The sequence below is a fragment of the Theropithecus gelada genome, chromosome 6 (assembly GCF_003255815.1).
Source record: "Theropithecus gelada isolate Dixy chromosome 6, Tgel_1.0, whole genome shotgun sequence".
NCBI lineage: Eukaryota > Metazoa > Chordata > Mammalia > Primates > Cercopithecidae > Theropithecus > Theropithecus gelada.
In genome coordinates, this window is record NC_037673.1 from 52,405,175 (window position 1) to 52,430,715 (window position 25,541).

The 25,541-nt window shown below is 42.3% G+C and overlaps 1 protein-coding gene across 3 annotated transcripts in view; it reads right to left on the reverse strand.

The window, feature by feature from the left end:
• The window catches only part of PLPP1 (phospholipid phosphatase 1), a 105,438-nt gene extending 97,199 nt beyond the window's left edge, over nucleotides 1-8,239 (reverse strand). For all 3 annotated transcript variants that reach the window (XM_025389052.1, XM_025389051.1, XM_025389054.1), the window contains exon 1: nucleotides 7,440-8,239. In XM_025389052.1, the coding sequence (XP_025244837.1) occupies nucleotides 7,440-7,497 (58 nt within the window). In that variant the 5' untranslated portion in view covers nucleotides 7,498-8,239. The remainder of the gene's footprint in view (nucleotides 1-7,439) is intronic.
• Nucleotides 8,240-25,541: the final 17,302 nt, after the last annotated feature.

A 25,541-nucleotide genomic window follows, 5' to 3' on the forward strand; every position in this document is an offset into this window, starting at 1 on the left:
ATGTTACAGGTAGTAGGATTATAGAGAATTATTTTACCTGACAAACATACATCATGCATATTAAGTGCAAGGCACTTTACATATTGATTCATTTAAGTCTCATTTAAGATAACCATAGGTACTTTCATTATATAACTAAAGAACACAGGCACAAAGAGAATACTCTCCCAAGGTCACACAGTTCAATGGAGGAGTTAAAATTTGAGCTGGGCGCGGTGGCTCAAGCCTGTAATCCCAGCACTTGGGAGGCCGAGACGGGCGGATCACGAGGTCAGGAGATTGAGACCATCCTGGCTAACCCGGTGAAACCCCGTCTCTACTAAAAAATATAAAAAACTAGCCAGGCGAGGTGGTGGGCGCCTGTAGTCCCAGCTACTCAGGAGGCTGAGGCAGGAGAATGGCGTAAACCCAGGAGGCGGAGCTTGCAGTGAGCTGAGATCCGGCCACTGCATTCCAGCCTGGGCGACAGAGCAAGACTCCATCTTAAAAAAAAAAAAAAAAATTTGAATCCACAGTCCATCACTAGACTATGCTACCTAACATTTTAAAGAAAAACACAGACTAGTTTTTTCATAGTTTATAAGGAACAAGACACTCCCAATTTTATAATTTTTGTTTGTTTAAAAAAATAGAGATGGGGTCTCACAATGTTGCCCAGACTGGTCTCGAACTCTGGGGCTCAAGAGATCCTCCCACCTCAGTCCCACAAAGTGCTGGGATTACAGGCATAAGCCACTATGCCTGGCCCCAATTTTAAGACTAGTTTCAGTTGAGTAAAAAGGCAACCTACCTAAACCATTTGCACATTAAACCTAAACAGCAAGAAGACTGAAGGGAAGATGAGCAGAAGGAAGGGAAGTGCAGTGCACGGGGAAGGAGGGACAATGAAAAAGAAGGTAAAAGAAGAAAGAAGGATAGAAAGATAAGAATGCTACTTGTAACCACCATTCATAATCTCTGGATGGCAAATGCTTTTTTTTGAAAAGAAGAAAAGAGACAAGACAGTATCTCTATAATCCCTAATTAGCTGATTGTACAGACTGTATATTTCCATTTCAAATGTTGAATTAAGGCACCTAAATTAGGAGGAAGTAGACAACATTCCAAATTTTTTCCATAAAAACTGAAATTACATGTTAATCAGTTCACTCAAAATTTGGGAGTTTAGGCCGGGCGCGGTGGCTCAAGCCTGTAATCCCAGCACTTTGGGAGGCCGAGACGGGCGGATCACGAGGTCAGGAGATCGAGACCATCCTGGCTAACATGGTGAAACCCCGTCTCTACTAAAAATACAAAAAACTAGCCGGGCGTGGTGGCGGGCGCCTGTAGTCCCAGCTACTCGGAGGCTGAGGCAGGAGAATGGCGTGAACCTGGGAGGCGGAGCTTGCAGTGAGCCGAGATCGTGCCACTGCACTCCAGCCTGGGTGACACAGCGCGAGACTCCGTCTCAAAAAAAAAAAAAAAAAAAAAAAAAAAAAAAAAAAATTTGGGAGTTTAGTGACTTTTGCAGCCAACTTCTCTTTTTTTTTTAAAAAAAATATGGCAAACATTGACAATTTTAACCTTAAATTTCTTAACCAAAAGAATCAGAATAATTCCACAAACTGAGTAACACATCGGAAAGTTTGGTAGAGCTCAGCCCAAAATGACTAAATGAGAAAGAGAGTGACAAAGATCCATAGTACATTCTTGAGTTTCCAAAGGATGTACCTCAAAGAGAATATAAAGGAAGAATTTACATTTCATAAAATCTATAAGGGGAAAGTTTTCTGAACATTTCTATACTTTATTCCAAGTAAGGTAAATTTAAGTTAAAACTCAGCTGAATAAAACCAACGACAGCCAAATAGCGGCAATTTCCTCCAGGCCTCTGCTTTTGTTCCAAACTACCCATTTAAAGAAAGAAAAAGCCTTGCAACAGGATTCTAGACTGACCCAAGAATATGCCATTTTGACAAATATTTGTTCATTATTTGAGATTCCTTCCCTCTCTCTGTGACTAGAAGAATAGAGGGGGAAAAAAAAAAAACAGAAAAACCAGTAAACTTTCCTCAGAAGCAAAATAAGTTTCCTAATAGAAGTTAAACAGAAGAAAAGAGCAAGTGGTCAGTGTCCTATTTGTTTACTTATTTTTATCTTCAGTGCCTAACACACTGCCCAGCACCTATGATACAGTTAACAAATGTGTACTGAATATGAGTGAATGAACAAATAAATGTTACAAGAAAAGGGAAGGCACAAAATGCTGGAGACTATTTAGCAAGTGAGACTCTTCCCAAAATACTTGTTTTTCCCCCTTTGAGGAAGGGACCCAGATTGAGCCTTAACAAGGGGACCTCTCCTTAGGAGTATCCTTAAGGGGTAAAATGATGTCAGCATTATGGTAATAACAAATGACATCAGTATTTGAGATAATTACTGGGGTAAAACAAGCAATAGGGACCCTGTAACCACCTAGCATTGGTTGCAAATGTTTTTGCCACCAGATTTTACTCTACACCCATTGACTCTGATTTGGCATAATGATGATACCACATTTGGAGCATGCTGAGGGAACCATAACCCCTTCCCTCTCAAGAAAGCCAACATAGCAGCCCATGGGCTCCTGTTTGCATTTGCCATTAAGGACACTGTAATTGGTGTTTAATGCAGAAAGGAAAGCTACCTCAAATCCATTTCAGACATAGATGGGTATTATCAGTATGGTCCTGGCAAGAAAAACAGCATACTCAAATGAAGTATTCAAGAAAACTTAATGAAGGAACCATTTCAAAAGGTACAGGTAGGGTTTAGGGAAAACAGCAAAAGATGGTGGTGTATCTTCAGGTTAGCCACATCAGGAAGCCACTATCATCTCCAGGTCTAAATGGGCTAGGGAAGGGTTATCAGAACCCAGAAAGATGTGTAACTATAGGTGTCTGGCAGAGGGCCATTATTGAATACGAGTTGTGAACAGCTTTGGCAACACCAAATCCAGCAAGAGGGAACTAGCTCTTAGGGAGATCCTTTCTGATGTCCCTCACCCTAGGCAAAGCTAATGTGAAACCAAAAAGGAAGCGATCAGTTGATGTAGTCCATGGAATTCATTTCTCAGAGCCACAGAGCAGAGTGGAGAAAAGATTTGGAAGGGCAAATGGAACACACGCAGCACAGAAAGATATTCTAAATGATTGTCAAACAGCAAAACACAGGTACATGGAATCAAAGTTTTGTCAGTTCCATCTAAATTTAGATACTGTGGGGCTGCCTGCAAATAAGTCATAAACACTGGTACTTACTTGGGTTCCTACCGCCCTGTATCAAGTTGGAAAAGGGGAAAAAAAAGCAGCTACAAGTAATTCCAGGTAACTTCTGACCTTTCTGCATCTCTAAGAGTAAACAGACAAGTCATTTATTTACAGTGAAGCAGATGTTAGACAAGGCCCTTCTCTTTGCTCAAAGGGAACATATTCCAAACGTCCATTATCATACTTATCATGATGTATTATAACCTCTTTTTTATTTCTTCCTCATTGGACTCTGAGCCCTTTAGGGCAGGGATTATCTTATTCATCTTTGTATCCCTAGAACCCTAACATCGTACTGGCCACAAAGCTAGCCTTCAATCAATATGCACTGAACAAATTAATGGACTCAGTGTCCATTAATTGGCAGCCTAATGCCATAGTGGCTAAAATCTGAAATGACCCTTAGCAATTAAACACTAATAAGTTGTATTCATGATATGGTTTAATACACTGGGCTAAAACATCGCCCCTTTCATACCAGCCTACCCCCATTCTCTGTAGAGCTTTTCTCATGCACTCAGATAATGTATACGGCCTGTTCTACAGTCACAGAACACATCATAAAGAGAAACAAAGACAGATGGCAAGACTATGTTCCATTTCAGAAAGGAATCACATACACATTATCTCTCAAAATTCTCATTCTTTTTTCCAAGAATTTACCAGATCCACTTGAGGAACTAACACACATTACTTCTCAAAATTCTCATTCTTTTTCCAAGAATTTATCAGATCCACTTAAGGAACTAACAATTTGAACATGTATATAGAGGAAATCATGTTTCACACTGATGATAAAGATGATATAGGGACAGAAACATATATATACACACACACACGCATACACAAGGCATGTTCAATGATCACTTCAACACATCACTCTTAGTAAAATTATAAAGTAGTTGTATAACAGGTTCCCGTAACATCATCATATTAAAATGGCTACACTGTATGATGTTGAGGTGGTCATTAACAGAATCTGGAATGTATTCACATTATAATTATGAACCACTTTCACATAACCCTGTACTTACAAAGTGCTTAATCATCTTTCTGTTCTAACAGTCAATTCTTACCTGTAGATTCTCCACAGAAAAAGGAAATTTATGCCAGGTTGAAACCCCTCTTCAAGCTACCATGATTTTAGGCTACCAATCTCCTGCTGTCAGTAAAATGAATCCAAATCAAATTTAATATAACAGACTCCACCAGAAAGGTGCATTTGCTATATAACATGTGTCTTCCAAAAGTAAGTGTGAAAAAGTTTTGTATCTCCTGCACCACTGTTCTCCTTCACTGCTGTCTGTAATGGACAGCTAATGTTGTTAAATGCAATCTTACATTTTTAAAAGTCAGTAAAATAGGTCACTTTCTATTTAGGAAAAGGGAATTCTGAGCTTATATTGGTAATATACTGAATTACTTTAAAAGAAATGCCAGTAATACAAAAACATAATGTTGTAAATAGATCAAATGCCTTTTCCTAAAACAAATAAGTCCTCAAAGCAAGCTTTCCAAAACCACCAAAAACACAATTTTATCTTACTGAGAGTCATCCTACTCCTGCAACTGTCAGGTCAACTTAGCAACGAAATTAACCTTTATAGGATAATTATGTGATGTTTGTATCATGTTAAAACTACAGGCTACAACAACCCATAATTTATAAAATTGTACTTCATGTCAGTTCCTCCGTTATATGTGATTTTTTTTTAATTGCAGATCTACCATATGGCTTTGTGTTTAATACCATTAGCTTAACCTACCTCAGAGCAGTATTATGTTTCACCCATCCTAATCAGTGTTTGACCCATAGAAAAAAACATTATGTTATTTTACAAATTGATCGAACTCCCACAGTAGGAAAAGAGGAAGATGATATGTAATTCTGATAGTGCACAATATGTGGCAATGATACCCATAGAAAAAAACATTATGTTGTTTTACAAATTGATCGAAAAGAGGAAGATGATATGTAATTCTGATACTGCACAACATGTGGCAATAATAGGCTAATATTCAATACATTAGAAATACACTGATTTTTTTCTGATCGAACATTTTCCTCTCCTTTCACTAAAATATAAACAAAGTTTAACAAAGTTCCAATGACATCAAGTATAAGTTAAAATATATTTTTAAATGTAACATTTCTATGAAAGGTAATTTTCTGTTGCAAATAAATTTGAATATATTTAATTATTAAGTCCTGACATCTGAAAGGACTGTGTTTTCATAAAGACAGTGTTCAGTTGAGCGCGGTGGTTCACGCCTGTAACCCCAGCACTTTGGGAGGCCGAGGCGCGTGGATCACGAGGTCAGGAGTTCAAGGCCAGCCTGGCCAAGATGGTGAAACCCCGTCTCCACTAAAAATACAAAAGTTAGCCAGGCATGGTGGTGGGTGTCTGTAATCCCAGCTACTCAGGAGGAGGCAGAGAACTGCTTGAACCCGGAAGGCGGAGGTTGCAGTGAGCCAAGATCCCGCCACCACACTCCAGCCTGGGGGACAAACAGAGCTGGGAAAAAAAAAAAAAGGCAGTGTTCCAAAATTTTGTTCCCCTTTCCTAAACTTAATTCCTAAAACTCACTGTGGACCTAAACAGGAAGTGTCTTGGTAAACAAGGATGCTTCATATTAATAGGTAACAAAATAGAGTTTTAGGGCCCAGTGCGGTGGCTCACACCTGTAATCCCAACACTTTGGGAGGCTGAGGCAGGCGGATCACCTGAGATCAGGAGTTCGAGATCAGCCTGACCAACATGGAGAAAACCCTGTCTCTACTAAAAACAGAAAAATTAGCCGGGCGTGGTGGCGGGTGCCTGCAATCCCAGCTACTAGAGAGGCCAAGGCAGGATAATCACTTGAACCCAGGAGGCAGAGGTTGCAAGTGAGCCAAGATCGCGTCACTGCACTCCAGCCTGGATGACAAAGCAAGATTGTCTCAAAAAAAAAAAAAAAAAACACACACACACACACAATGGAATTTTTCCTTACAACAACAAAACCAGGTAACAGAATTTATAAGAATTCCACAAGATTGCAAGGGCCTAAATAATCCGGTTGGAAACTGAAGAGTGTAATAACCAGGGACTACTGGATTAAAACCGAGGGAATCTCCTGTCACTGAGAAACCATTATGCAGACTTTCATCTAGGAGGCTAAAGCCACAGATCTCCCACCCTGAGAACTTGCCAATACTACTACTATTCTGATTACTTTAACATAAGTAGGACTATCTAAACCTCCAGCAGCTCTTGCTTTGTTTTTGTTTTTTCCATCACATATAAATAGTTCACAGCATAAGTGCCTTATACAATACACAAAAGGTGAAAGCTACTGCTTCCAACGCCCATCCCTTATCCAAATGATTCCAATTCTTTCTCTTCAAAACAAAGGAGTAACTGGCAACCAGAAGCCTCAGAACTGAACTCTTCCAATCAGTAAGACAATGCGAAATCTGCTGCAGCCAAAGAATGTCTACTGCTCCTTGCGGGACTGTCACAAGAGATGGAAAGCTACACCATGGCAAGGTATGTGCAGACAAGGAAACAGTAGGTCTGGGGTACCGCGCCCTCCCCCACCCCCAAAGCCTCTTCAGACCTATACGCAAAAACTTGGTGTGCTCATCCCTACTTGCAACCTGACAATTTACAACCTAGCAACACCTTCTAATTAGGAAGGTTCTAGCCTTTTATAGCCGAAATATTAAACTTCTCACGATATATCAGGCACTGGCGCCTGCTACTGAGAATCCCCTGTGCATCAAATCTCCAGTTTCGTTACTGAGACGGGCCAGTGACCAGGCTTCTCTACAGTACAGAGGGGAGGAGCCCACCCTGCTCTGCTAGAGTGGAACTGAAAACAGAGAACAGGAGCAAGGCATGGAGCGCAAAGGCGTGAACAGCGTCCAAGCAGGGGTGGGCTCAGCGCACCGGCGGGCTACAGACAGCGGCGGGCACGCGGGAGCCGGGGTGCAGGCTGCAAAGCGGGGTCCCTCGGCTGCAGAAGCCGCCCCCCGTGTGTCGCCCCGCAGCGGCGCACGCGTCAGGCAACACACCCCAGCTGCCCGTGGCAACTCTGCGCTAAAGCCCTCCCGGGACAGCCGTCCCCGCCCGGGCGCACACGCCCCTCGGGCCGGCGGCGCGTACGTACCCAGCAACACGCAGAGCACATCGAGGGCCACGTACGGCAGCCGCGTCTTGTCAAACATGGTCTCTGCCCGGGCTGCCCGGCAAGGGCGATGGACTGAGCTGCGGGACAGCGGCCGAGGCCCTCGATTATCGAGCCCAGGCCCGGGGCTGGCGACGGCCCCGAGCTACGGCCCCTCCCAGCCGGAGGAGGAGTGCAGCCGAGGGCGGGATGAGACCGGGCGGCGCTCCCACCGCCAGCAATGGCGCCCGGGGCCCTCCCCTCACAGCCCCCGCGAACACTCGGTTAGTGCCGAGGCGCTCGTGTGCCAGCCGCTGCAGCTCGGTAGCCTCAGGACCTCCTCGGCCGGCCCCGGCCTGCCCCGGTTACTCCCCGTCCGGATCCCGGCGCCCTCTCCCACAGGCGGGGCGTCCAGACTCGCGCTTTAAGGATGGGGACCGGTAGGGAGGAGGAACGCGGGGTCCAGCCTCTCCCGCCCGGCAGCGCAGGACCGGACAGCGCGCGGCCTCGCGGGCAAGGGGAGCGCAGCAGGGGCGGGGCCGGGGAACCCCAGGCCGCGGCGGTCAGCCAATCAGCGCCGTCAGCCTCGTCCCTCCCGACCTGCGGCATCCGCCCAGAAGTGCGGCTGCCGGCAGCCGGGCGGGGCGTGAGGGTAGCTCCCGTTCCGATCCAGGGGGCTTTGCTCTGGACCGCAATTACTCGGGTGGTCTCCGAACTCGGCCTCCGTACCCCCACTAGGCATTGCTGCTTTCAGAGAGCTAGGCTCCCTACCCAACGATCCTGGAGCACCGGCTGCCTGCCACTCCCCCCCCTTCCATGGGAATCAGGTAATAAAGCGGTCAGATTGTTACCACTGAGTTTAAGGGGGGAAACGAGGTCAGAGTAGGCAGGAACAGAGATGCTCTCCTTTAGTTTGGTACTTCTGAGCCCTTTCTCACTTAGGCCTCAACGTTCATCTCCGTGTCCTGGCTGGGCCCAAATGTTAGCAAGAAGCGTGCTAAATCATCCATCCTCGATACCTGATCACCCTTGAATTCTTGATATTTAATAATGGATTAGATTCCTTATATTACACCTTTGTTGTAGAAGCCCTTGACCTGCCTTTAGCCAGAATCCCCCTACCCTTGATGTCTCCTGTTAGTAATTTTCCATCCACCGTCACCTCCCTCACAGACACGGTGCTTGTTCCTTAGCTATAAATCCCTTGCTGTCTTTGCTGTATTCTGAGTTGAGCTCAATTTCTCTCTCCTGTTCCAATAGTCATGACCCTTATTGTAGTAATCTTGAATAAATTATTCATTGTGTTTAACAAGTGTCTGGGATAATTTTCTTTAACAGCAGCAAGCATTCCCCCTGGCCCATTCCCAGGAGGACCCTAGCCCACATTTGGTAATCTGTTTCCTAATCTGTAAAATGGGGATGTTCTTTGAATAAATACCTAATACTCAGACATCACAAGTACTTTCAATTTATTGTGATGTTACAGTCTGAGGCCCTTGTAACTCTGGAAGTAAAGAAAGCCACATGATAAACAATGGCACATCTTTCTCAGGTGTAAATTGCTTGAAGCTTTTACAACTTTAAGCTACCCAGTGGTCCAGTCTGGAGGAAGAAGTGAAGCCCAGAAAAGATTATATGAAAGTGGCTTTATCTAGAGTTGAACCCTCTACAGATGTTAATGATTGGTATATTTTCTCCTTAAATACGTAAAACACAAATCACCAAATGTACCTACTACTTCTTGGACTTTTCCTGCAAAGCACTCATAAAGCCAATGGAAAGATAACATTAAATACAGAGTCTGAAGATATAGCCCCAAGTAAGCTCTTAAAAACAAAAAATACATTTGAAGAAAGATGTTTTTCTTTAAAACGAATATGAATGTTTTATTTTGCCTCTCGTTTAAATAGCTGTAAAAGCTTTAAGCAATTTACACCTGAAAAAGATGTGCCTTTGTTTATCATGTGGCTTTCTTTTTTTTATTTATTTATTTATTTATTATTATTATTATACTTTAAGTTCTAGGGTACATGTGCATAACATGCAGGTTTGTTACATATGTACACTTGTGTCATGTTGGTGTGCTGCACCCATTAACTCGTCAGCACCCCTCAACTCGTCATTTACATCAGGTATAACTCCCAATGCCATACCTCCCCCCTCCCCCCTCCCCATGATAGGCCCCGGTGTGTGATGTTCCCCTTCCTGAGTCCAAGTGATCTCATTGTTCAGTCCCCACCTATGAGTGAGAACATGTGGTGTTTGGTTTTCTGTTCTTGTGATAGTTTGCTAAGAATGATGGTTTCCAGCTGCATCCATGTCCCTACAAAGGACACAAACTCATCCTTTTTTATGGCTGCATAGTATTCCATGGTGTGTATGTGCCACATTTTCTTAATCCAGTCTGTAACTGATGGACATTTGGGTTGATTCCAAGTCATGTCTAAAACACCAAAAGCAATGGCAGCAAAAGCCAAAATTGACAAATGGGATCTAATTAAACTAAAGAGCTTCTGCACAGCAAAAGAAACTACCATCAGAGTGAACAGGCAACCGACAGAATGGGAGAAAATTTTTGCAATCTACTCATCTGACAAAGGGCTAATATCCAGAACCTACAAAGAACTCAAACAAATTTACGAGAAAAAAACAAACAACCCCATCAAAAAGTGGGCAAAGGATATGAACAGACATTTCTCAAAAGAAGACATTCATACAGCCAACAGACACATGAAAAAATGCTCATCATCACTGGCCATCAGAGAAATGCAAATCAAAACCACAATGAGATACCATCTCACACCAGTTAGAATGGCAATCATTCAAAAGTCAGGAAACAACAGGTGCTGGAGAGGATGTGGAGAAATAGGAACACTTTTACACTGTTGGTGGGATTGTAAACTAGTTCAACCATTATGGAAAACAGTATGGCGATTCCTCAAGGATCTAGAACTAGATGTACCATATGACCCAGCCATCCCATTACTGGGTATATACCCAAAGGATTATAAATCATGCTGCTATAAAGACACATGCACACGTATGTTTATTGTGGCACTATTCATGTGGCTTTCTTTACTTCCAGAGTTACAAGGGCCTCAGATTGCAAGGTCACAATAAATTGAAAGTACTTGCAATGTCTGAGTATTAGGTATTTATTCAAAAAACATTTATTGAGCACCTATTGTGTTACAGTCTAGGCTCAGTGTCTTAAAGAGCTTTTGAGATAAACGTTTACTTTTTAAAAGTAATTTTTAAAAACATTTACTTTTTAAAAATTTTTTATTTTTACTTTTTGTGGGTACATAATAGGTGTATATATTTTGGGGTACGTGAGATGTTTTGATACAGGCATGCAATGTGTAATAATTACATCATGGAAAATGAGATATCCATCCTCTCAAGCATTTATCCTTTGTATTACAAACAATTCAATTATACTTTTAGTTATTTTAAAGTGTATAATTTAATTATTGACTATAGTGACCCTGTTGTACTATCAAGTACTAGATCTTATTCTTTCTATTTAAAAAAAATAAACATTTACTCTTAAAGTGCATTTTCAAAAATAAGCATTCAAAAAAAATTACTGATTAGTGATTTTTTGTTTATTCACACATTCATTAATTCGACATTTATTGAGCCCCTAGTGGATACCTGGTACACATCTGTGAAGAAGCTAAAATAAACAAGAGAAGTTCTCTGCCCACAAGCGGAAGCCTGAGGCCTACTTAGAAAGCATGTGATTAGGGCCAGGTGCGGTGGCTCAAGCTTGTAATCCCAGCACTTTTGGAGGCCAAGGTGGGCGGATCATGAGGTCAGGAGATCGAGACCATCCTGGCTAACACGGTGAAACCCCATCTTTACTAAAAATACAAAAAAAAATTAGAAAATTAACCAGGTGTGGTGGCAGGTGCCTGTAGTCCCAGCTACTGGGGAGGCTGAGGTAATAGAATAGCTTGAACCCGGGAGGTGGAGGTTGCAGTGACCTGAGCCACTGTCCTCCAGCCCCTGGGCAATAAGAGTGAGACTCCAAAGCAGAAAAAAAAAAAAGAAAAAAAAGTAGGCTGGGCGCGGTGGCTCACGCCTGTAATCCCAGCACTTTGGGAGGCCGAGGTGGGTGGATTACGAGGTCAAGAGATCGAGACCATCCTGGCCAACGTGGTGAAACTCCTTCTCTACTAAAAATACAAAAATTAGCTGAGCATGGTGGCATGTGCCTGTAGTCCCAGCTACATGGAAGCTGAGACAAGAGAATCACTTGAACCCAGGAAGCAGAGGTTGCAGTGAGCCAGGATCAGCACTCTAGCCAGCCTGGCAACAGAGCTAGACTCTGTCTCAAATAAATAAATAATTAATTAATTATAAGCAATTAATAAGGCCAGGCATGTGGCTCACTCCTGTAATCCTAGCAATATTTGGGAGGCTGAGGCGGTTGGATCACTTGAGGTTCGGAGTTTGAAACCAGCCTGGCCAACATGATGAAACCCTGTCTCTACAAAAAATACCAAAAAGTAGGCTGGGCGCGGTGGCTCACGCCTGCAATCCCAGCACTTTGGGAGGCCAAGGTGGGCAGATCACCTGAGGTGGCAGTTCGAGACCAGCCTGACCAACATGGAGAAACCCTGTCTCTAATAAAAATATAAAAATTAGCCAGGCATGGTGGCACATGCCTGTAATCCCAGCTACTTGAGAGGCTGAGGCAGGAAAATCAGTTGAACCCGGGAGGCAGAAGTTGTGGTGAGCCAAGATTGCGCCATTGCACTCCAGCCTGGGCAACAAGAGTGAAACTCAGTCTCAAAAAAAAAGAAAAGAAAAGAAAAGAAAAATACAAAAAGGTTAGCCAGGCGTGGTGGCAGGCACCTGTAATCCCAGCTACTCGGGAGACTGAGGCAGGAGAATCGCTTGAACCTGGGAGGCAGAGGTTGCAGTGAGCCAAGATCACACCACTGGGTGACAGAGCGAGACTCTGTCATGCCAGCCTGGGTGACACAGCGAGACTCTGTCTCAAAAAAAAAAAAAAAAAAGCAATTAATAAGCCCTCATTTGTGGAAAGAGTGACTATGACACATCATCTTGTTTTGGAATGGGGAGCGTTCATTCCTTTTTGGGGGGATTTTTTTGTTTGATTGTTTTGGTTTGTTGTCATAATTGGATTCTGGTGTGATCATTGGAATTGAGAATGAGTTAAGTAACTTTGAAATGATGATGAAAATAATTTAAAAAGGAAACACGAATCAAATAGTAACACCATTAATACCCCCGGGGGAGGGGGGCAGCTATGAGTGTGTCCCTGGACTGAACATGAAACCTCAGAGGTGAGAGCACTGACTCCATTTCTCTGGAGTTTGTGCATCCCAGAAAAAAATACTTTAAAAAAAGAAAGAAAGAAAGAAAGAAACCTCAGAGGCTTGCATAAATGTTTAACAAAGTTTGTCCTTGGGCCAAACTTTTCTCCCTGTAATACAGACATCACACAAAAGCAAAGTAGGCTTCCGAAGAACAGTCCTGAAGCTCCCTGAAGAACAAAGAAGCTAATTTCCTCTCTTTTGTCATTACTAAACTTCTTGAAAAGGAATCTGCAATTTACATGCTGCATTTCCACTTTCTCTTTCCATACCTCTGCATGATCAATTCTGTCCCCACTCCTCTACTTGCACTGCTCTTTAACATAATATTATCAGTAAGTCTCCCTCTCTCCATTCTAACAACACTGAACTGTCTCAGCAACTTATTTCAAAAATTGTCTGCAAAGTAATAAGACTCAATTCCTTTAGGATGTTTGTGTTTCCATGTGTTTATGTTCTTTCTCCCCAAATGGACTGAAGCAAATACAGTTTCTATTATACTCAAATAGCATTGTAAAACTAAAATAACTAAAAATGTCAATGTCTGGTTCCCCAGTACATGTGCTCCAAAAAGAAAATTTCACAGGATGGGGTATTGTAATCATTTTTACACTTTTTGTCAAAGCCATTTGCTTCATACCTTATTAAAGTTTTTAATCGGCGGGTGCAGTGGCTTACGGCTGTAATCCCAGCACTTTGGGAGGCCGAGGCAGACCAAGATGATGAAACCCTGTCTCTACCAAAAATACAAAAATTAGTGGATGTGGTGTGGTGGCACATGCCTGTAATCCCAGCTACTCCAGAGGAGAATCTCTTGAACCCAGGAGGCGGAGGTTGCAGTGACCCGAGATGGTGCCACTGCACTCCAGCCTGGGCGACAATGAGACTCCAACTCAAAAAAATAAATGCATAAAATAAAAATAATTACATAAAATAAAAATAAAATAAAGCTTTTAATTATGTAATATTTGATACATAAATATATAACATATAAATAAGTTATGAAAGGCCAGGCATGGTGGCTCACGCCTGTAATCCCAGCACTTTGGGAGGCCGAGGCAGGCAGATCATTTGAGGTCAGAAGTTCGAGAGCAGCCTGAGCAACCTGGTGAAACCCTGTCTCTACTGATACAAAAAAATTACCTCAGCATGGTGGCACATACCTGTAGTCCCAGCTACTGGGGAGGCTGAGGCGGGAGAATTGCTTAAACCCAGGAGGCAGAGGTAGCAATGAGCCAAGATCATGCCACTGCACTCCAGCCTGGGTGACAGAGCGAGACTCCATCTAAAATAAATAAATAAATAAAAATAAGTTATGAGGCATAATAAAATGGACAACTATGAATCTACAATAAACACCTGATCATTGCCAAATCTTTGAATGCACCTGAATTTTATGTTTATATTTACCTTTTCCTAGCTTTGTTTTTTCCATATCTTTTAACCACATGTGTATGTATCTCTAAAAATATACACTGTTTCGCTTGCTTGTTTTTTACCTTTTAAAAATATTATGCCATAGATTTAATCTTCTGCCCTTGATATTTTTTCACTCAATCATATTTCTTACATTCATTTATGCTGCTACAATAGTAGGTCTGTCATATGAATACATCACTTTATTCATTCTTCTGACAATAGTCATCTGGGTTTTCATTTATGCAAATGCTGCTGCTGCAGGCATTTATGTACATGTCTCTAGTGTGGAATTACCAGCTGCATTATGTAGTATTTCCACATTCAACTTTATGAGATAATCTCAGATTGTATTACTAAATGTTTATACCATTTCATCCACACCCCCACTAGTGGTGGATGAAACTCTACATTCTCATTAATGCAATATTCTGAGACTTCTTAATTTTTGCTAATTTAGTAGGTATAATGTGTATCTAAATGTAGTCTTAAGTTTCATTTCCCTGGTCACTAATGTGCTTGGATGTCTTTCCCTAAATGTATTCACCAAAAATGTTTCCTCTTCTATTAACTGCCTCTTCATGTCTTTTGCCATTTTTCTATTGTGTTTTCATTTTTATTTTTTTCATTTTTCTGTTTTCTATTGTGTGTCTTATTCTTATTTAATTGTGGAAGTTATTCATATATTCTTCATAATAATTCTTTGCGTGGTAAATTTTGTCTCCGAGTATGTGACTTGTCATTTCACTTCCTTTATTAGCAGCTGTGTGATAGAGTTCTTGTAAATGTAATGTAAGCAGATATTTACTGGCAGGTTTCTTTAACGTTTTTGCTTTCCAGGCCAAAGCAAAAGGCTGAATTCCCTTCCCTTCCTTTCTACCTTCGTTGAACATGGACCTGATATCTAGAGCTACAGCAGCCATCTTTTGATTATGAGGGAAAGACCAAGAAAAGCAGCGTCACTGGTCTTTATAATGTTTAGCTCTACTAAAAATAACCAGCAACTGGTTGCCTCCAGATTTCTTCTTATGGGTGAAAATAATAACAATAATATGTTTAAGCCTAAAATATTCAGAACAAATACAAGGCTCAAGAGAACTTTGATTGGTATTTCTGAGAAATTTCATGTCATTATTCTAAGAAAACCTTTTACTTGAACTAACTTAATTGAATTTCTGGTCCTTGAAACTTCAAAGCCCTAAATAAAACAATTTGAGTCAATAGAAAAGGGTGCTGAGGAAGAAAAAACTTTGAAGATTGAGCAATGGTTAAAGTGTAGAGGAGGCAAAACAAACGGCTTTTCTCAAGTCTTTGAGTAGGAAAGGCTGTGAAACGAGGAACACATTGGGAGTTAGTGGAAGATAAGATTGGTTCCAGAAGGTAGGTTATAAAAATTTGTAACTAAAAAGTACAACTGGGGTAAAGAAAAATCACTCAAAATAGGTAGAGACATACTAACAACAGTCATTTAAAATAAGTACTCCGGTAGTGAAAAGAAGTCATAGTCTCTGGAAAGGACTCTGAATAAAGGTGAGTAAACTTTAGCTTGCAAATCAGATTATCTAGATTCTGGTCCTTTTTTTATGTATATTTCCATTTTATTTCCTATCTTTCCTAAAGGTGTTTATGGCTTCCAGTCCTTTTTCAGCTTTGCTACAGAGTATTAAGGGGAAAGTCTTCTGTTAACACTTGAGCCAATTCCCAAGTGTGAGGAGTTTCGTTACAATCTTTAGTGAAAACCCATAAAAAGGAGGTGAGTGTGTGTCTAGGATCTGATTTGGGGCCCTTTGGATGGGCAACCCAGCTCCAGAAAGATACTCTCCTTCCACCAATCTCTCCTTCCGTGTCAAGGTTGGAGGGCCTGGATTCTATGTTGTTGTTTTTTAGGAAGATAGTGTTTTCTAAAAAAGGTTCCAGTAATGAGCAAATAAAAGACATAGGTGCAATTGCCTAGCAAATATGATATCTGCTGACACACAATGCATGTTTTTTTCAACAACAAAGATTTCTGTGGATCCATACCCGTTGTTTCTGCTTCCCTACCACCCACTCAACCCACTACCTACCATGGTTCCCTAATCTACCGAAGAAACAGTGTTGATTTGTCATGACTTGTTCTTAATAAATCCACGCACACCTGGCCCTGGTGATCACCACTTCCTTTCTGTAGGGTGCTCACAAATATACAAATACTTCTTTTTTTCTTTTTCTTTATCTTTTTTATTATTATTATTATTTTTGAGATGGAGTCTCACTATGTCGCCCAGGCTGGAGTACAGTGGTGTGATCTCTGCTCACTGCAACCTCTGCCTCCCGGGTTCAAGCGATTCTCTTGCCTCAGCCTCCCGAGTAGCTGGACCTACAGTTGCCTGCCGCCAAGCCTGGCTAATTTTTGTATTTTTAGTAGAGATAGGGTTTCACCAGATTAGCCAGGCTAGTCTCGAACTCCTGACCTAGTGATCCGCCACCTTGGCCTCCCAAAGTTCTGGGATTACAGGCATGAGCCACCGCGCCTGGCCCATAAATATCTCTTTAACAAGCTCTTTAAAAATATATCACCAGAAATATGTAAATTAATTACCTATAAAGTGCCTATAATCTTAAAGACACTACATGGTTTTTTTTTGTTTTTTTTTTTAAATCTTGGACAGGCTGGGTACAGTGGCATATACCTGTAGCCCCAGCTACTCAGGAGGCTGAGGTGGGAGGATCACTTGAGCCCAGGAGTTCAAGACCAGCCTATGCAAATAGTGAGACTCCGTCTCTTAAAAAATAAAAATAGGCTCGGCATAGTGGCTCACGCCTGTAATCCCAGCATTTTTGGATGTCAAGGTGGGTGGATTGCTTGAGCCCAGGTGTTCAACACCAGCCCTGGCAACACTGCAAGACCCCTTCTCTAAAAAATTTTCAAAAAAATTCGCTGGGCACAGTGACACATGCTGTAGTCCCAGCTACTCAGGAGACTGAGGTAGGAGAATCACTTGAGCCCAGGAAATAAGGCTGCAGTGAGCCATGATAGCACCTCTGCCCTCTAGCCGGGGAGACAGAGCGAGACTCTGTCTCAAATAAAAATTAAAAATTAAAATTACAGATCTTAGGTAGGATTGCCATGTAGTTACTGGCCTCCAGTCAGAATACACCTGCTCCACCTGTTTTAGAAATCGTAATAAAATTTGCTCTTCTTTCATCCTGCGATTCCTCTTCTGCTTACAACCCCCTTTGTGCTCTTCTGACATTGCACTTGCCCCTTTCCTAGCATTCATTCTTGGGTTGATCTTTGTGGTTAATGGATCTTCTTAAGTGAAGGGAGCAGGCCTTTCTAGTTCCAAGAGTGTACTTGGCAAAATGAAGGCACATGCAGTTTAAAAAAAAAAAAAAGGCTGGAATAAATGAATGAATGAGAAAAAGGAAAGTAAAGCAAGAGATCAGGAAAGAGGCAAGCTGTGCCCCCTCCCACTTCCTTTATGTTGTTATTAGCTCTTTTCCCCTCACATGCACTTAAGTTTGTCTGGAGTTAGAAGTGGGGAATGAGGTGGCCAGGCATGGTGGCTCATGCCTGTAATCCCAGCACTTTGGGAGGCCGAGGCAGGCGGATCACCTGAGGTCAGGAGTTCGAGACCAGCCTGCCCAATACGGTAAAACCCCGTCTCTACTAAAAATACAAAAAATTAGCCTGGCCTGGTGGTGGGCATCTGTAAGCCCAGCTACTCAGGAGGCTGAGGCAAGAGAATCGCTTGAACCAGGAGGCGGAGGTTGCAGTGAGCTGAGATGACGCCACTGCACTCCAGCCTGAGTGACAAGAGCAAAACTAATCTCAAAAAAGAAAAAAAGAAAGAAAATAAGTGGGGAGTGGGGTTAATTCTCCTGCATTATTCTTACAGATCAACGACGCCCCTTTATAAGTACTTTTTTGTGTCCTCAATAAGGTGAACTTCTTTTAAAAGTGGGCCTTTCTCCTTTTAAGTGACTGTATTAAGGAATAGTCCTGATGGGACAACAAAGGAATTTTCTAGGGCCACCACGCTTTTCTTCTTTATCAAGATCAGAGTCAGAAATACATTTCTGGGAGCCTCCTAACCCTCAGAGTCACACTTTCCCTTTCAGAGTTTCTCACATAACAAACTTCATTTAACTTTCCTCTGGACTCTTAAAACTCTGCCTTTGAAAAGTCTGTGACCATGATGCTCAAATTTTGCACATCAGAATCATTTTGGGCATTAGTTAAACACAATCCCCCAGCCCCACCCCAGAGATTCTGATTCAGAAGCTAGGCTGGAATCCAAGCATTGTTTGGTAATTATGTTTAACAAATTCCCTCAGGAGATTCTGATGTCCATCAGAATTTGAAGTATAGTCAGCCCACATTTTCATTCTCTTTGAAGAAAGTAATCACTTTCTTCAAAGTAATTACTACACATAGGTGCAGCAAAACATAGTAATTAAACACCTGGGATCAGGGATCCAGCTCTTGAATACTCCACTGAATACTGTTGGACAAATTGCTTAGAACTTTCTGTACACCAGTTTCCTTATTTATGTATTTATTTTCTTTTTGAGACAGAGCCTCACTCTGTTGCCCAGGCTGGAGTGCAATGGCTAGATTTCGGCTCACTGCAATCTCCACTTCCTGGGTTCAAGCGATTCTTCTGCCTCGATCTCCCCAGTAGCTAGGACTACAGGTGTGTGCCATCACATCCAGCTAATTTTTGTATTTTTGGTAGAGATAGGGTTTCACTACGTTGGCCAGGTTGGTCTCAAACTCCTGGCCTCAAGTGATCTGCCCATTATTGGTAAAATGAGAATGATAATAATAGTGCCTACCTCATAGGTTTGTTGTGAAGATTAAATGAGCTAATAATATGTCAGGATCACTCAGCACAATGCCAAGGCATATAGTAGGCGCTCAATAGATGTTGCACATTATTATTCAAAGATTCCTGTCACTTCCTCATGAGAACCAGGTTGATGACTGTGTCCTATTAACCTTGAGCCTAAAGATAGCGTTCAGAGACCCTGCAAATCCTTTGCAATTGCATATAAATTACATGTTTATGTATTTTGCTATGAACTGGCTCTAGCCCTTCCCACATTCTCAAACAGGGTCTCTGACACCATACTGAGCTCTAGAGGTTTGCTCCTGAAAATGTGCCCTGCACTAGCAGCATCTGCATTAACAGAGGCTAATATTAAGAGAAATGCAGACTCTCAGATTCCACTCCAAATCTACTAAATCTAAAACTGCATTTTATTTTATTTTATTTTACTTTATTTTATTTTATTTTTTATTTTTTATTTTTTTTGAGACGGAGTCTCGCTCTATCACCCAGGCTGGAGTGCAGTGGCCCGATCTCCGCTCACTGCAAGCTCCGCCTCCCAGGTTTACACCATTCTCCTGCCTCAGCCTCCCGAGTAGCTGGGACTACAGGCACCCGCCACCTCACCCGGCTATTTTTTTTTTTTTTTTTTTGTATTTTTTAGTAGAGACAGGGTTTCACCGTGTTAGCCAGGATGGTGCATTTTATTTTTTATAAGCAGAAAAAAACTTTTTTTCTATCAAATTGAAAAGTATGAACCTTCAAGCAAGATAATCAAAATAATAATACAATTAACAGGATATCATATACAGATCAGACTAGAGGTTTAGATACTTTGAAGCACATACACCAAAATTAAGAGGGCCATCAACTGTCCCGCTGAGGAAAAGTACTCTGACTCATGGCAAACACATGACTTCTGGGAAACTTGAGCTGACATTTCACAGGACAGTACACCAAAGAGACAGGTCATCACTGGGTTACAGAAATGATCTGAGCTTGAGAGGGATCACAGTAAAATGCCATTATAACTTGACAATTTCCCTAGAGATCTGTTCATCTCAAAAACAAGAATACAGGGCCGGGCGTGGTGACTCACACCTGTAATCCCACCACTTTGGGAGGCCAAGGTGGGCGGATCATGACGTTAGCAGATCGAGACCATCCTGGCCAACATAGTGAAATCCTGTCTCTACTAAAAATACAAAAGTTAGCCAGGCATGGTGGCGCGCATCTGTAGTCCCAGTGACTTGGGAGGCTGAGGCAGGAGAATCGCTTGAACCCAGGAGGCAGAGGTTGTAGTGAGCCGAAATTGCACCACTGCACTCCAGCCTGGGCAACAGAGTAAGACTCTGTCTCAAAAAACAAAACAACAACAACAACAACAACAAAAACCCAAGAATATGTAATATAAAAATCAGCAATACAAAGTCTCATAAAACTAAAAAAGTCCTCTAAGCCCTGATTATCCTTGGAGCTTAAATAAAGACTGAGTTTTCATTTTTCTTCTGTTTACTCTTCTCTAAATTAAATACAAAATATTTTGTTATTTAGGACATTTCTGACTTTATAGCCAAAGTTTTGAAATGAAGACAGTAATAATTTTATAAAATGAATTAGACACATATCAACCCTAGGGGGAATCTTCAAGGCAGTCGTCTCCTCCTTTGAAAAGCTTTAAACAGGCCGGGCGCGGTGGCTCAAGCCTGTAATCCCAGCACTTTGGGAGGCCGAGACGGGCCGATCATGAGGTCAGGAGATCGAGACCATCCTGGCTAATACGGTGAAACCCCGTCTCTACTAAAAAATACAAAAAACTAGCCGGGCGAAGTGGCGGGTGCCTGTAGTCCCAGCTACTCGGGAGGCTGGGGCAGGAGAATGGCGTGAACCCGAGAGGAGGAGCTTGCAGTGAGCTGAGATCCGGCCACTGCACTCCAGCCCGGGTGACAGAGCAAGACTCCGTCTCAAAAAAAAAAAAGAAAAGAAAAGCTTTAAACAGGAAAGCTTTGCCGGGTGCGGTGGCTCACGCCTGTAATCCCAGCACTTTGGGAGGCCGAGGCGGGCGGATCACAAGGTCAGGAGATCGAGACCACGGTGAAACCCCGTCTCTACTAAAAATACAAAAAAAATTAGCCGGCGCGGTTGTGGGCGCCTGTAGTCCCAGCTACTCGGGAGGCTGAGGCAGGAGAATGGCGTGAACCCGGGAGGCGGAGCTTGCAGTAAGCCGAGATCGCGCCACTGCGCTCCAGCCTGGGCGACAGAGCGAGACTCCCTCTCAAAAAAAAAAAAAAAAAAAAAAAACAGGAAAGCTTTTAAAGAATGACCCTGTGCTTCTGGGAATAACCTAATTATTACCACAGGAAGGGATTTCATATCTATACCATACAAGAGCACCACATTTCCATATTTAAAGAAGTCTTCATTGCCAGGTTCTTTTTTTTAAAGACACCAAATAGACCAAGGAGTTACTAAAAATGGAAGGGGATAGTGAGAAAACAAGTCATACTATGAACAGGACTTCACCTTATAAATTGCCTCTCTAGCAAAATCAACTGCAGAAAGGAAAGACACTGTCTGTTAAATGGAAGGTAATAAATGGAATTCTCAAGTGGATACAAATACCTCTTGACATTCTGTAACCCAGCAGAGTACAGATGAGACATGCCCTCTGTAGATACAGTGTGCAACTACCAGTGTTTCTCCCTGAGTGCCTGTTTCCTGTCTCTGCCTCTAAGCACCAAAAGCAAAGATTCCAGGCTGAAGTAAATATGTTGTTTTATGTGTTAATGAGAACAGGGAGCTCAAATTAGGGAAAGGTACAAAAAAGACCCTTTGAATTTCCTGATTAATCCCTATAGGTACATGAAAACATATTTAAATAAACAGAATTATTTCCATTTATAATACAAGGAAGCAAGTTAATTGAGGTTATTACATAGGTAATTGATGAAGATTTGATTAGCCAATGCATGCAATGTGCCTAATATGGAGTAAACAAACAATAACTACTGCCTATACCTTAACACATGTGGAAATACGCGGTATTTATTATTTGAGCAAAGACCTCCAGCAGGCTTAAACACTTTGGACGAAAAGCTAATTCAAATACTGAACTCAGGTTCCAGTGGACTAAATTTTATAAAAGCACTATTTATGGGTTTGTGCATGCATCTTTCTAAAGTTATCCTGTCTCAACATCTTAAATAGCAGAGAAAGCCACAGTAGCACCTCCCTTTAAGAATCCTTACTCATTCATGGCTATTCTTACCTTTCTCCTTCCCTACCAAAGAGAGGGGCACACCTTGAGTAAAAATGGAGCTCATCTGAGCTTGGCTGCTAGAGGGCAGCCGGGGAGTGATGCCTGGAGAAGGACAAGACAGGAAGTGAATCTCCCCTGGTTACTGCCTCAACTGTTGCACGAGAAGCAGATGGTGGGCAAAGGTATTCAGAGTCATGTTAATATGTAATGGAATAGAGAGACAATGGTACAAAAGTCAGGAGTTAAATTGTGTTTGATGCTCCATCATCACCTGTTTACCTACCAGCACTTTGAGAAGGATTAGTTTATCAATAAGACCTTGTTTGGAGTAGGAGTGAGGGAGTGATTTGTTCTGATCTCAGGAAAGAAAAGTGAGCAGGGTCTGGATAGCTCTGAGTAGCTCAAAAGCCTATGTGTGAGCACCATTGCTAGGGATGGCTCAAGGGTAAAGGCCACTTCAGGGGCATGACCCAGTGGACACCCAAAGGGTAGGTAAGGAACATGAGCTAGCCTCCTTCACAGACTAGCCTGGACCCAAGCCCAGCCTAGTCTTTTATTCCATTCATAAAGGAGGTCTTAGGCAGGAAGACTAAGACTCTCCTCTAGCAGCCTCCTTTGCTTCAGCAAAGGAAAAAGAAAAAAGAAAGGAACATCATAAAAAGGTAAACATCACTTTGGTGAGCTCTGCTATTTTCTTTTCTTTTCTTTTTTTCTTTCTTTCTTTCTCTCTTTTTTTTTTTTAAGAGACAGGGTCTTGCTGTGTCACCCAGGGTGGGGTACAGAGGTGCAATCATAGCTCACTACAGCCTCGAACTCCTAGGATCAAGCAATCTTCCTGCCTCAGTCTCCTGAGTAACTAGGACCACAAGTCCTAGTTGCTTGGCTAATTTTTTATTTTTCTGTAGAGATGGAGTCTTGTGATGTTGCCCAGGCTGGTCTTGAACTTCTGGCCTCTGGCAATCTCCCATCGTGGCCTCCCAGAGCAATGGGATGACAGGCATGGACTAGCTCCACCATACCTAGACTAGCTCTGTTACTCCTGATGTGAGGCCACAAACTGAACCAAGCAAACTCAAGACCCTTGGTTGCTTGGACACAAGTTGCTATTAATAACATCCAGGAACAAGCTCAGTCTTCTGAGTTAGGAAAACCTGGGCTACACTGGTCACCAGCAGCCGAAGCCTGGGCAAGATGCCGCATATCCCTGGGACCCCTGTCTTCGCTGTTTATCAACAGGAAATCATGCCTATTTCATAGGATGCTAGAAAGATTAATTGAGATTTTTTTTTTTTTTTTTTTTTTTTTTTGAGACGGAGTCTCGCTCTGCCGCCCAGGCTGGAGTGCAGTGGCCAGATCTCGGCTCACTGCAAGCTCCGCCTCCCGGGTTTACGCCATTCTCCTGCCTCAGCCTCCCGAGTAGCGGGGACTACAGGCGCCCGCCACCTCGCCCGGCTAGTTTTTTTGTATTTTTTAGTAGAGACGGGGTTTCACCGTGTCAGCCAGGATGGTCTCGATCTCCTGACCTCGTGATCCGCCCGTCTCGGCCTCCCAAAGTGCTGGGATTACAGGCTTGAGCCACCGCGCCCGGCCAATTGAGATGTTTATAAAGGTCCTAAAACTGCACGTTTCACTCAGGAGGCTTTCAGTAAACAGTAGCTATCTTAAGTCTGTGTTAGTATTGGAGGGTATTAAACACAGCAGCATTTCCAAGGTCTAAGTAAGAAGCCTGTGAGGATAATGGAAGCACACTGAATTAAGAGCTGGGTAGAATAACAGAATGCGAGGTCAGGTTGGAATCTTAGAAACCATCTAAACTACCCTCTTTGCTTAAAGAAGAAAGAACTGTCATGTGTGGCAGCAGAAGGAAAACCAAGAAAAGATGTCCCTTTAATTTTACTTTTGTCAAAACGTTTTCAAGATAACTTTAATTGTTACAAAATTGTTTAAGGGAAAACTAGTGAGTTTGTTGAAGAAAACCAGAAATAGATTCTTTTTTTTAAAGGCCATTGACCACGAAATAAGCACTACATTTCAAAGACCATGGGAAAGGTGTTTATCTCTTTTAGGTCTGACCTAAACCAGCACGGACCTTCAACTGCTAGACAATCTCAGCAAACACACACACTGGAGACTTACTGAGTGACTCAGTGTTGGCTAGAATTGTCTACTTAGCTGGAAAGAAAGAGGGAGGGAAGGATAGATGGAGGAGTGTCTTTCCCAGAGAACAGCAAGAATTATTCAAGGTGGCCACCAAGTCTGGAAATCAGGCAAATCTTTTAACAAATGGTTTATTGATATTATGTTATAATGAATGACAAAATATTCCTATCTAATTCTAGAATTTAAGGCCACCCCATAGGATGAATCTTTGGAACAGAAAAAAAATAATAAAGATTTTGTTTTCCCGTAATTGTAAAGCTGTTATACTCAGTCCAGGCACAGCTAGTACAATATTCTGCTTAACCCCACAGGCTCTGTTCCCTTTACCACCTATTGATTTTATTTTTTTTCTTTGAGACGGAGTCTCACTCTGTCAACCAGGCTGGAGTGCAGTAGCACAGTCTCGGCTTACTACAAGCTCCGCCTCCCGGGTTCACGCCATTCTCCTGCCTCAGCCTCCCGAGTAGCTGGGACTACAAGCGCCCACCACCATGCCTGGCTAATTTTTTTTTTTTAAGTAGAGACGGGGTTTCACCATGTTAGCCAGGATGGTCTCAATCTCCTGACCTCGTGATCTGCCCGCCTTGGCCTCCCAAAGTGCTGGGATTACAGGCGTCAGCCACCATGCCCGGCCTTTACCACCCATTTATAATATATTTGAGTCACTCATAGGAGTGAAACACTGTCAGCATTAATAGTTAGCAGCACTTTCAAAATACATTGTATTCTCCTGAATAGAAACCTTAACTATTCAATTAGTCCAGTAATTCCAAATGATCTTACTACTTTTATACACAAGATGTGATCTTACAACATTTATGTAGCTAAATACTTACAGTTCCCATGGTTTTTGAGGATTCCCAAAAGACTTTAGGGGGTTCTCAAACGACTTTTAGGGGTTTAATTTTTTTCACAATCAAAGAAAGGAACAGTGTCATGACCATGAGTGTCAGACCAGCAGTTTAGTAAGATCCTCTTCATAGCTCCGTTCCCAGTGCATATGGAGATTGAATACAGTCCCCTCACTCTCAGTTCTTAGAAGAATTTGAGAGGGATAAGAACAATAACTACCTGTTTTGTTTAATAGCCTAAAAGTGAAAACAAATGT